The sequence below is a fragment of the Nicotiana tomentosiformis genome, chromosome 1, assembly GCF_000390325.3.
Source record: "Nicotiana tomentosiformis chromosome 1, ASM39032v3, whole genome shotgun sequence".
NCBI classification, from domain to species: Eukaryota; Viridiplantae; Streptophyta; class Magnoliopsida; order Solanales; family Solanaceae; genus Nicotiana; species Nicotiana tomentosiformis.
The window spans coordinates 141,929,346-141,942,344 of NC_090812.1; the positions used below are offsets into that span (position 1 = coordinate 141,929,346).

The 12,999-nt window shown below is 34.1% G+C and overlaps 1 protein-coding gene and 1 long non-coding RNA gene across 3 annotated transcripts; one reads left to right on the forward strand and one right to left on the reverse strand.

The window, feature by feature from the left end:
• Positions 1-1,971: 1,971 nt before the first annotated feature.
• On the reverse strand, positions 1,972-6,163 carry LOC117279981 (uncharacterized). 2 transcript variants are annotated; one of them, XR_011412832.1, is made up of 3 exons: positions 5,393-6,140; positions 3,601-4,145; positions 1,972-3,515 (listed from the first exon to the last, which is right to left on the reverse strand). It is a non-coding gene; the product is annotated as an uncharacterized lncRNA (long non-coding RNA). The 2 variants fall into 2 exon arrangements; XR_011412833.1 differs by lacking the exons at positions 1,972-3,515; positions 3,601-4,145 and adding an exon at positions 4,316-4,745 and having other exon boundaries at positions 5,393-6,163.
• Positions 6,164-10,229: 4,066 nt separating this feature from the next.
• Positions 10,230-11,546, forward strand: LOC108947438 (uncharacterized mitochondrial protein AtMg00810-like). The gene is made up of 3 exons (XM_018775401.1): positions 10,230-10,400; positions 10,731-11,231; positions 11,388-11,546. Exons 1-3 carry the CDS (start codon positions 10,230-10,232, stop codon positions 11,544-11,546), a joined length of 831 nt encoding a protein of 276 aa, XP_018630917.1.
• Positions 11,547-12,999: the final 1,453 nt, after the last annotated feature.

A 12,999-nucleotide genomic window follows, 5' to 3' on the forward strand; every position in this document is an offset into this window, starting at 1 on the left:
CCACAAAGTACACAAGAGTTTTAACAATAACAACCGAAATGAACAACTCAACAGAATGGTATTTCATAACTTAACACTTTGCCTCAATGTGAATCACAGTCTTTATATCTCAATACTATTTCAATAACAAGATATTCCACTATTTAACAACTTCAAGTAAAGAGTTCAACAATTAAGTAATGAATACGGAATAAAGGAAACAAGAACATCAACTAAACATGTAGGGCAATTTAGCAAGTAAGTGATAAGACAAGTAGACATGTGAAAATAGACTAGAAATAATGACTATAACATGTTAAGATAACTCAATTAAGGAATTAAAAGAATATATATAGCTAAACCCGATAAATTTTTATATTTATCCCATGTACACAATCGTCACCTTGCGTACACGGCTTTCACATATTACAATTATCACAACCAATACAAATCCTAAGGTATAATTCCCTCACACAAGGTTAAGCAAGTCACTTACCTCAAATCATGCTAAATCAATCCACTATTATGTCTTTTCCTCGATTATCCAACTCTGAACGACTTGAATCTAGCCAAAAAAACTTCTTACTATAAATATAAACTATAGGAAACTAATTCGAACAATAAAATTACGATATTTTCAAAGAATTAAAAAATCAACTCAAAAAGTCAACCCGAGCTCGCATATCGAAACCGGACAAAAATTATAAAATCCAAATACCCATTCGATAACGAGTCAAACCATACAAGAATTACTTAAATCCGACCTCAAATCGTCTTTCAAAACTCAAAAATTTAGTCTAGGAAGTTTCTACTATTGCTTCCCAAATTTCCAACCCAAATCCATAATTAGATGATGAAAATAGTAATAGATTCATGAAATATAGACTAATTCAAGTTTGAATCACTTACCCCAATGGTTTCTTTGAAAATCCCTCGAAAAGTCACCTCACACCGAGCTCTCTAGGTCCAAAATGTGAAATATAATAAGAACCCTCGATTTTGAAATTTAAATCTATTGCCCAGTGATTTACTCTTCGTGAACACGGAATGTGCCTCGCGTTCGCGATGCACAAAAATACACAACTGCCAAAATCCTCTTTGTGAACTCTAGATACCCCTCGCGAACATGATGTGCACACTGAGTCCAAACCTACGCGAACACAACTCCTCTTATGTGAACGCGGTGACCAACTCCTTCTTCCTTCGCGAACGCGTTTCCACCTTCGCGAACACGAAGAACAACCTCACCTGCCTCCCTAGAAACCCATCGTGAACGTGAGACCTCTCTCGCAAATGCAAAGAAGGAAACTAGGCCTCTAGCAAAACCAAAACTTCAACAATCCTTAAGGTTCCACAATGCGCCGAACATGGTCCGAATTACACCCGAGACCCTCGGTACCTCAACCAAGCATACCAACAAGTCCTAAAATATCATACGAACATGCTCGAAGCATAAAATCACATCAAACAATAGTAGAATTACAAATCGCGCATCGATTCAAACCTAAGAAAATTATAAACTTCCGAACTCCAAACTAATGACGATACATACCAAAACAACTCCGAATAACTTCAGATTTCACATACAAGTCATAATTGACATGACGGACCAATTATAACTTCCGAAATCAATTTTTGACCCCGATATCAATAAAGTCAACTCCCGGTCAAACTTTCCAAACTTCCAAACCTTTAACTTTCCAACTTTCGCCAATTCTTGCCGAAATGACCTACGGACCTCCAAATCAACATCCAGACACGCTCCTATGTCCAAAATACCATACGGAGCTATTAGAACCGTTAAAACTCTATTACGGAATCGTCTTCATAAAAGTTAAACTATGGTCAACTCTAACAACTTAGGACTCCAACTTATGGACTATGTGTCCCATTTCACTCCGGAACTCACTTGAAATCAAAACCAAACACCCCGGTAACTCACATAATCATGATACGACATAGACGAGGTAATAAATAGGGGATCGGAGCTAAAATACTCAAAACTATCGGCCGGGTCATTACACTTTTTATATTGATTCTAGAGATTTGTTGGAGGCAGAGTAACCATCAAAGAAGCGTAGCTAGTTCTGCAACAAGGTATGTAAGGCAAATTTCTTTCTTGGCATGATCGGGTGTAAGTTTCTCTCTCTCACTCTCTTCCTCTAAGGATTCGTGTATTGTAAGGATTTGGTTGTTCTGAGTCCCTCTCGATGACGTTATCCCTGTTCTTATACATTATTATCTATAGCATTTCTCTCAAAGTCTAAGATGTTCCTAGTTGGTACTATGAGATCAGAACGTATAATTCATTATGAATCTAAACTTAATGTTCTCTTGAAATTGATTCTACATTGCACTTATATATTAATGTATCTATTTTACTTTACCGAGAAGTGTTATAGACGGTCGGGTATGGCACCTATTGTGCAATCACTGATCGGTTGGGTATGAAAAGGCACAATATGATATACTACTGAGCCCTTGTGTGGCCAGGTACGATCGAGCCATTGTGTGGCCGGGTACGACCGATCCTTTGTGTGGCCAGGTACGACCGAGCTCTCTATGAGGCCAAGCATGGAATAATATGCTATAAAACACCACCTGGTCCTTTTGTGGTCGGGTACGACCAAGATCTCTTCAGTTCAGGTACAACCAGGACCCCCTGAGGCCAGGTTCGATGTAATGGAAGAAATAAACTTTACCGAGTCCTCTACGAGGCTGGGTACGATATGAATAATGTGCCCCAAATAGTGGATGAGTATTACTATATTATAATCAATGCATAGTCTCCATGAGTTGTTTAACCTTTGTAAAACTTGCATACTTAAAGTTTGATGGTTTCTATAGTTTACGCCCTGGTGGTTGGTCTTCGGTACCCAAGTTGAAATCATGAAATCATGTTTCTTATGTTATGTTTTGGATTACATATCTCCTTAGTCTTGCATACTTAGTACATTTCCCGTACTGGCGTCCCTTTTTTTTGGGTGCTATGTTCATGCCCACAGGTACAAATAGGCCCGGCAACGCCCCTCCTCAGTAGGTGCACGTTTCAGTTGTTGGTTATCGCTCTCCATTTCTCCGGAGTAGCTGTTCAAAAGCCAATAGGTACTGAAGCATGTGTTCTAATCATTTTGGGTATAGTGGGGGTCCTATCCTGACCAAGTTGTGTATATGTATATTCTCTTGGTACTATTAGAGGCTTGCATACTAGTGTCTGGTTGTGTGTAAGGATGAGTTATGACCATGTTGATAACAGTTGTAAAGTTGTATAAACATTAACGTTCTTTTCCCTGTCAGTTGTGTTCATCTTAATTTCCAGTATTGCTGCTTAGATGTTTCGTTGGCCCAGGTTTTATGACTTAAAAGGTTAAGTATGAACGTCAGTTTGCACGGGCCTTAGAGCGTCGTGTACCGGTTGCACTTCCCAAGGTTGGGGTGTGACATATACCTTCTTTCTCTTTTTTTTCATCGACTTCATCCTTGTTAGTATCACCATCACCATCTTCATTTTTTTCGGCATCTTTGTTGTATTAGTGCTGCATCAGAAATTTCAAAAAAAATCTTATTAACTTCAGAACTACCAAAAATAGAAAAATAATACAATATTGAATACTAGTATACCTCTGAATTGCTCTTCTTAATTGAATCAATCTCATCGAACACGTCCACAAATATTTCGGCAAGATTATTCTTTAAAATTACTATTTTATCCTTATATTCCTTCTTCAATGACAATACTTCTTTTTTCAATTCCTCTTGGCCATCTACCAAAATCTTAAACTGAACATCCCAGTCATTACCTACAGGCAAGGCATTTTTAACTTGAGATTTTTTTTTTATTTTTTCAGGTGGAGGGTCGGCAAAGACATTTTCTGAACTATGATTTTTTTCATGAATACCCTCTACCACCTCCTTCTCCAAGTCATTTGCAGTTTTGCTTTGCATTTTTTATGTTTGAGGTGGAGGATTGATAAAGTCATTATCTCCCACCTTATTGTCCAACTTAACTGTAGTTTTCCCTTGCCTTTTCACCTGCCGTTTGCTTGCCTTTTTGAGCTCTCAAGTGGATGATCAACAAAGTCATCATCTAAACTAGAGTATTTCTGATCAACATTATCTGCCGCGTCATTTTTCAAGTCGTCAAGAGACATATTCCTTAAATTCAACTACATAAACAAACATCTAATAAGTTAGTTAAAAAAAAAAAATATTTACTGATGGTATACTATTTCACATAAGAAATAGTCACAGTTATACCAGTGACTTGGTATACCAGAAATATAAATGAGTATATCATATGATATACGACTATTAACTGAAACAAACATCTAATACGTTAGTAAAAAAAAAAGTATTTACTGACGGTATACTATTTTATATAAGGAAAAGTTACAGTTATACCAGTGACTTGGTATACCAGAAATATAAATGAGTACATCATATGATATACCACTGTTAACTGAAAATACATGAGAAAACAAGAAAATAAGTTACCTTGTTGGAAGGAAAATCATACATTTTCTCATGTAATTTCTCTAACTTTAGCTACCTTGTGACCTTCTATCTAAGAATTCGTGGAGATTTATTCTCACACCGAATAGCGACACTATTATGCATATATCCACAACATTCATAGAACCATATCTGAATAGCCAGAAGAAACCCAGAAATTCGATAATATTGTGCCCGCTTATCCAAAATTCCAGATATTGATTCCAAGATAGCCTTGTATACATCTCTTCCTCATAGATAACTGTTATAATCACCTTTCTCAACCAAGTCAAAGTAACTCATATCAACTAATTTGGTGTTCTTAATAAATAAATAAATAAGAGAAAGAGGTTTATTACATAGAGCACTGCCACCTTCATAACATCTTCATCATACTCAAATGTTTTATTAAGAAAACAATCCAAAAGGTATTTTTTAGCAAGGGAAGGATAATCCTCAAAGTACTTTTCAATCAAATGGTTCTTCTTTCCCTTAGGACGAGTAGGGATCCGTATATCACCAGTACATTTTAATCCAGTCACACAAGTAAACTCAGACAAACCAAAACGTCGCTTAACTCTATTGAAAACAAACTACATTTCAGCCTCATTTTCTTTTTCAACCTCCATCGTCAACAAAGAATATATCAACTATGATTGTATTTCTATTCTAGGCAAATCCAACAAATACCCAAAACAAGTTGACCTAAAAAGCCTAACTTGTGTTGTTGATAATTCTCTTCTCAAATCGCTAACAATCTCATAATTAAAATGAATACCAAGTTTCGTCTTATCACTTGCATTAAACTGTATTTAAATAGACACACATATATAATTATATCACATGGTATACATTAGAGGAACTAGCTCTTAAAAAGTAAGCTCTAACGTACATAAAACTTCGAATACATTCAAAAATTTACCTTTGAAGGAAATTTGGCATATTTTTTCTGATGAATACCAGATTCAGAAACCTTCCTCTTTTTTGTAGGCCTCGAATCAGTTTGAGAAATATCGAGTTTTCGTTGCTTAGAATTGGAGAACCATCGATTTCGCGTTCCTTAGCACTTTCGGAACACGTTCTTCTCAAACTAGTTGCTCTAGATCCATTTGACTTTGCTAAAGAACCATTTACTGAAGATGATTCTCCATTTGCATGACCACTTAATGGGGTTTTCGAACCAGTTTGAGAAACATCGATTTGTTGTTGCTTAGAACTTGGAGGCTTAGAACTTAGAGAACCATCAATATCTTGTGCCTTAGCCCTCTGAGAACGCGTTCTTCCCAAACTAACTGGTTGAGATCCATTTTTCGAAGATGATTCTCCATTTGCATGGATGCTTGGAGCCTCTTTCATATAAGACTCGACAATTATAACTGATTGATTTTCGACATCCATATCAATATTAGAAACCTGTGATGAATGTGGAATTGGATGGAAAGGACTTGCACACTTAAGAGTGTATTTTCTACCCATAAGACTTCAACACTTTTTTCTCGAAATTAAAGCTTGACATAGCCAAATTTTAAAGGAGGAGAAACGAAATTGAAACCTAATGAAGATTTAGAAGCGAGAATTCGCGATTTTGCAGGAAATTTGAGAAAAGTTGCAGAAATTTCGCCTACGTTCAATCATAGAACGGCTGTCTATTTTGAAATTAGGAAAGAGAGAGAAGGTATTGGCATAAAACGTGAGGCACGCGTGTGATAAAGTGTAACTTTGGAGCAGGTCGCGTCATTTTTAAAATCTAAGAGCATTTTAGTCTTTAAATCTTTAACTGGGGCTCTTAAGTGTCATTTTCACAAAATATACAAAGTATATACACCAGTTATATATATATGCTATTTATTTTATCACTTGGTTTATAAAGTTGTTATCGCTTCAGACATAGGTGATAGTACTAATAGGCATGACTACTTAATTGTTACCTGTCTTTAGATAGATAGAAATTGAGTAATGAATAAACGCATTTTAATATATACATATGTTGATGAAAGACATACTGGAACATTTATTTTCAAAAATATTTTTGAAATTGTTGATTACTCTATCTGTTCAATTTATGTGTCTGCATCACTAATTGGGAAGTCTACGAGATTCATATTTGACCACAAGTTTCTTAAATAATTTATAATTATTTAAAATATAAAGTATTATGACTTATATTACTTTATATGTAGTTTCCAAATATGAAAATCTTTTATTTTAACAAATTTGAAAAATTTATGTCTAATTTCATGGTCAATATTAAGAACTTTGACTCTCGTACTCCGAATTAAACCACATAAATTGAAATATAGGGAGTATTATTCAATTAGTGATAAAGTTATTACTATTTCTTTAGATAATGCTCTAGTAATATTAGTTCTATTGAAAATTTAAAAACTAAATGGATTTCACATTTTCCTGATATTTTTCACATTAGATGTGCATATCATATTTATAACTTAGTTGTAAAGGATGACCTAGATTTATTTAGCTCTACTCTTGATAAAATTTAACTTGTTATCTATTATATTTTTAAATCTCCAAAACTAGCAAGACGTAAGGAATTTAAGCACAGGTGCCATGATTGTAACCTGCCTTATAGGAAAATTTCACTGAAAGTCAAAACAAGATGAAATTCTTTGTATGAATAGTTAATAGTTGCTTACGAATGTAGAAAGCTTTTATAATTAGTTTTTAATACCTATAATGCTAATCCTAGTGATCATCTTTTAGATGACGATTGGAAAGCTATTTATGAGTTTATTATATTTTTAGGAAAACAAAATTTAGCTACTAAATAATTTTTTGCTGTGTATTATCCTACTCTTTTATCTATGTTATTTCATATAGCTATTATATCTATGACATTTTGCTGAATATAATAAGAAACCAAATTACAAACATGCGCTGATGTCATGATTGAAAATTTTAGAAAGTATGTTTTTCCTATTTTCCCTATTTTCTTAATTGCAATTGCATTAAACCTTACTATAAAAGTAAAAAGTTACGAAGACGTATTGAAATAATTTATGGATGCTTAGAAATTACTGATGCACTAAATAAGGATATTTATATTAGTACCATCAAGCCAAATTGCATACTTATGTATAATTATTATCAATCCTTGCCAACCACTACTTCACCATCTGCTCCACCTTTTTCTTCTTCTACAATTAATTCTTTTTTTAAAAAATGACTTTTTCTTCCAGCAATGTCAGTGGCATCCTCGTAGAAGGATGAAATTTAAAAATAACCACGGGTGGTAATTGAAAAATAGTCGCAGTTTCAAAAGTAATCGAAATTTATTCATTTTTTATATAAAGATAAATCTGAATGAAAACACTGTTCAAAATCCGAAAAATATTTCAACATAATATACTGGAGTTCCAGCATAATATGGTGGAAGTTCATACAAATGTGCTTCAATCTCCAGTATATTATGCTGGAACTTTTCATGTGTAGGAGTTCCAGCATAATATGCTGGAAGTTCATACAAATGTGCATCAATCTGCAATATATTATGTTGGACCTTTCCGTGTTGCAGCAAAATAGTGATTATTTTTCAATGACTTTGTAAACACTGGCTATTTTTCAATTACCAATCCGAAAATTGACTAGCACCGTATTATTTTCACCTTATAGAAAAGTCGCTGAGTGGGTCGCGCTCTTCAGAAATTAAACAATTTGATGTTTATATTCTACAGGGACGTGAAACTACTATTTACGATGAAAACGGACGTGCAGATATGCTGAAATATTAGAGGGAGCATCAAAGAGTAAGGATGACTTAGAATGTATTGGCTATTCAAATATCATCTCTAGCTTCGAAAAGCGCTTTAGTGTTGGAAGGTTTTAAATTGGAGAGCATCGACACTAATTGGCGTGAGATGGTTCAGAAAATATAGTCTTACTTAGAGTTGTTTAGTTGGGAAACAAGTTATCTCATGATTAATTATCTTGGGAGAGTTATATCATCTTTCTATAGGGATAAAACAACACTATAATCTCGGGATAACTAATCTCGAGAATAATTATACCACGATTTTATACGAACCAAATATAGGATAAACTCGACTCAAATTTAATACCGAAATTAATTATCTCTTATATTTTGTACCAAACGAGCCCTTAGAGATTGAATCAAAACGGATAGAAAATATTTTGGCCACCTAGAGATTAATGAAGAAGAGGAAGCACGTTATGCCGAAAATCCAGTCAGCAGGAAGTGGTAAGAGCGCCAAAGAATTTAGAGTTATGTAATTTTAGTATATATTCATACTATGTAATTTGCAAATATTAAATTTAAAACATAAAGTTACAAATTAAAAACTATACTCGAGTAAACAATATAGATCCTCCTAAATTGGGAGAGATTAAAAAAAAATACTCAATAATTCTAAGTTTATATTTCTATTCAATATAAAAGACTTTTTGCCTTAGAATTATTTTTCATGCTCTTGTTCAAGTATTCAATTAAAATTTAATTCACAAAGAAAAAGAAAAAAATTTAATCCAACCCTAACCCGTCCCGTACCGACGGCCCCGCACACCTAATCTGGCCCACTAAGTATCAGAATGTAGGCTGGAGTGAGATAAAAATGAAGAATTAACCCAAAAGATTGTTCACCTAAACTGCTAAACTAAAAATAGTCGGCTATCTATATATACATATATATATGTATAAGCACAAATAATTTATGCTAAATATTGAACAACAAAAATATTCCCGAAATATTGATCGACTTTTATGGCCTTAAATATTTGTATAATTTAAGGATCAAATTGTAGATATATAACCTAATGATGGAATTCTTTTTTCGATTTAAACTACGCATATGTCGATCCTCCAAAGTTGTCAATACGAGAATGTACAGTTGCCGAGTTTGAGAATGTTTAGAAAATAAATACTATGAAGTAGAAGTTAAACAAGGATAGTAATTATTAATCTATGTAACTTCCGATTAAAGAGAATAAGGTATATTAATACAACCACTGTACACGGTAAGCGGTAAGAAGGCAGCGAAGAAATCAATATTTTTGTATCCAGAACATTGTATAGCACAAGGAATTTATTAAGTTTTTCAACCTTCACACACTGCATATTCATATGTACACATATTTTATTCGTTATGCCTTACAATTGGATGCTGCATGTTTTTCTTTAATGAACTAAGTTGATGATTTTGCAAAAATTCTGATGGTTTATTTGGCTGCTGAAAATTAGTAGTTAAGATGTTTGTTGAAATTAGTTTTAAGCTTAAAGAAAAAATGGATCTATTGTTTGTGAGTCAATATAGATATTTGTTTAATTTCTTTTTTTTTTTAATGAAAATCGGTGGCAACTGCAGGGCGAGCCTTGAATGCTTCAGATTTTTATATTTATGTATTTAAAGGGTTACGATCTGATTTCAAGAATATTGTTACTACGTTATCTGCGCGACCTGAACCAGTTTCTTACTCCGAGCTTCATAGCCTACTGTTGAACTATGAGTTTATTCATGGCTCATCCATGTCCTCCTTATCCCTTACTTCAGGCGTTACATCTCATACAATAACGGCTAATGTTGCTCAGCGTTCGTTTCATGGTGATAAACACAACCTTGGTCAGATCAATACTAATTCTCAAAGGGGCCGTGGCAGATCGTAACGAGGTCGAGGGGGTCGTGGTGGTCGCAATCAGTATCATCGTAACAACTATAGTAATAACTACTCTCCAATGGGTCAACCTTGGAATTCAAATAATGATGGAAGAGTAAAGTGTCAAATGTGTAATGGTACCAATCATCAAGTCGCAACATGTTTTCAATGCTACAACTACTACTACATCCCCATCTCCCTCCATTGAGCCTACCAGCTTTACAAAAGCCTCTAAGTTCAAAGAATGGCGTGATGCTATGTCATCTGAGATGACAGCTTTGTTCAAAAATGAAACATGGTCGTTGGTTCCCTTCAATTACTCCATGAACACTCTAGGGTGCAAATGGATCTTTTGGATTAAAAGAAACTCTACTGGAGCTATTGAGCGCTATAAGGATCGCTTAGTTGCCAAGGAATTTCATTAGGTTAAGGGTCAAGATTATCATGAAATATTCAGTCCGGTCATCAAGCCCACGACAATTCGAATTATATTATCATTGGTTGTCACTTATGGCTGGACTCTGAGGCAATTAGATGTTCAAAATACTTTTCTACATGATGATCTTCAACAGGATGTCTATTTGGTTCAGCCTCCAGGTTTTGTTCATCCTTAATTCCCAACTCATGTTTGCAAGCTTCACAAATCTCTTTACGGCCTTAAGCAAGCTCCACGAGCTTGGTATAACAAGCTTCATCAATTTCTCATCTCTGTTGGTTTCACCACCTCTAAGACTGATGTTTCTTTGTTTATCTACTCTCATAACAATGTGGTCGTCTACCTATTAGTCTATGTGGATGACATTGTGCTCACAGGAAACTGCTCTTCATTTATTGACTCATTTGTTCAAGCTCTGGGTTGTGCATTCTCCATAAGGGACCTTCGTCCACTACATTACTTCCTTGGAATTCAGGTGAACCGTAATAGTGATAGTATTTGGCTCTCTCAATCTCAGTATATCGAGAGTATCCTTACTAAAGCTGGTATGATTCATTGTAAGCCTCTAAGCTCACCCATGGCCACAAATGCAAAGCTTCACAAAGGTGACAGTCCCGACTTTGATGATCCAAGTCTTTATCGACAAGTTATTGGTGCTCTTCAATATCTTACTTTAACAAGATCAGACATATCATTTATGGTAAATAAAGTGTGCCAGTTTATGCACAATCCATCATTCAACCAGTGGGCTGCTGTGAAGCGCATCCTTAGATATCTCCAGCACACTAAATCCATGTCATTTCTCATTTCAAATGCTTCTAACCTTTATTTACAAGCTTTTACAAACTCTGATTAGGCTGGTAGTATTGATGATCGCAAGTCAACAGGTGACTATGCAATATACTTTGGCCCGAATCTGATATCCTGGTCATCCCGCAAGCAACGAATAGTGGCACGTTCTTCTACCGAGTCGGAGTACAAAGCATTAGTTGATGCTGCTGCAAAATTGACGTGAACTCAATCTTTGATGTTGAGCTTGGAGCTCAGCTGCCTTGCGCTCCAATTTTTATGGTGTGATAATATTGGTGTTGCATACCTCTCTATTAATCCTATTTTTCACTCTCGCACTAAACATGTTGAGATAAATTTTCATTGTGTCCGAGATAAAGTTGCGAGACGTGACCTATTGGTTCAATTCCTCTCTTCCAAAGATCAGGTGGCTGATATTCTCACAAAACCACTCTCTGCAACAAGATTTCAGTTTTTCCGGGACAAACTCAAGGTGAAAGACCAACCTTCAGTTTGCAAGGGGGTATTAGACCTACCTTATCTTTCAGATATTCCCTCGGTGCTATAGCTAACTAGATTTAGTTTAGGACTCTTCTATATTTACTCTCAGTTGTTGTATTTACTTAGAACTCTCAATTGGTTTAGGACTCTTGTATTATATATGATATATCATTGTATGAGAAGGAACAGAGAGCCTCAGTTGAAATACTTACCAAAAGCCTCTTCTAATAGGGATGCATAGATAGGATAGCTTATCATACTATATTTCTTAACAAAATATAGTATATACCAAAATAACTGTTAAACATAATACTTAAAATATTAATGTATAAATATTTCTTATTATTTTTAGGATAGGTTTCTAATATATAGTGACTTTAGGGGTGAATGCTTTTATATTTGTTGAATGATTTTTAATATATTTAACTTATATTAAAAGAATTAAGTACTTTTAAATTTTATTTTCATATTTTACTTAAATAAAATGAAAAGATTTAATTAATGCATGCAATAACAAATTTTTAAAATTATTTATTTACTTATAATATTAACTATTAAGTAAATCTATTCATGTCCTTATTCTTAATTTGATACTTAAAAGCAATTTCTGAAAAGTTTGGCCAAACATAAATTATTGCTCAAAAATACTTTTCAGAGTGATTAGTCAAACACAAACTGTTCTCTCCAAAAGTACTTTTTTCAAAAGCACTTTGCAAAAAGCATATCTCAAAATAAGCTGATTTCTCCAGCTTGGCCAAACAGGCTATAAATGTGTTTAGCAATTACCACCGTATCTGAGGGATAAATAACACCTTTCTTTTGATCATGCTAAGCTCCTAATTTGAATATTTTGGTAGAATTCATTAAATTCGAAAAGGGTTTTACTTTAAAATAAATAAATAAATAAAATGACTTAGCACAGGTAAAAAGAAATATGTTAGGTGGTGAATCCTTAAATAAAAAAATAAAAAAAACTTATGAGTTCACTATTTTGTCACTTTGAATTTTCAAAATCCCTTTTCTTTTTCTTATTTCTTGAAACTTAGAACGAGTTAGAATTTTAGGTGAGGAAAAAAAAGCGTAACACTTATCAAAACTTCCTATAATTGAGTTGTTGGTTAATATGCAAATTTCATTTGGGCTACTACCTAATTATTCATGTTAATGCGTTGTGAATC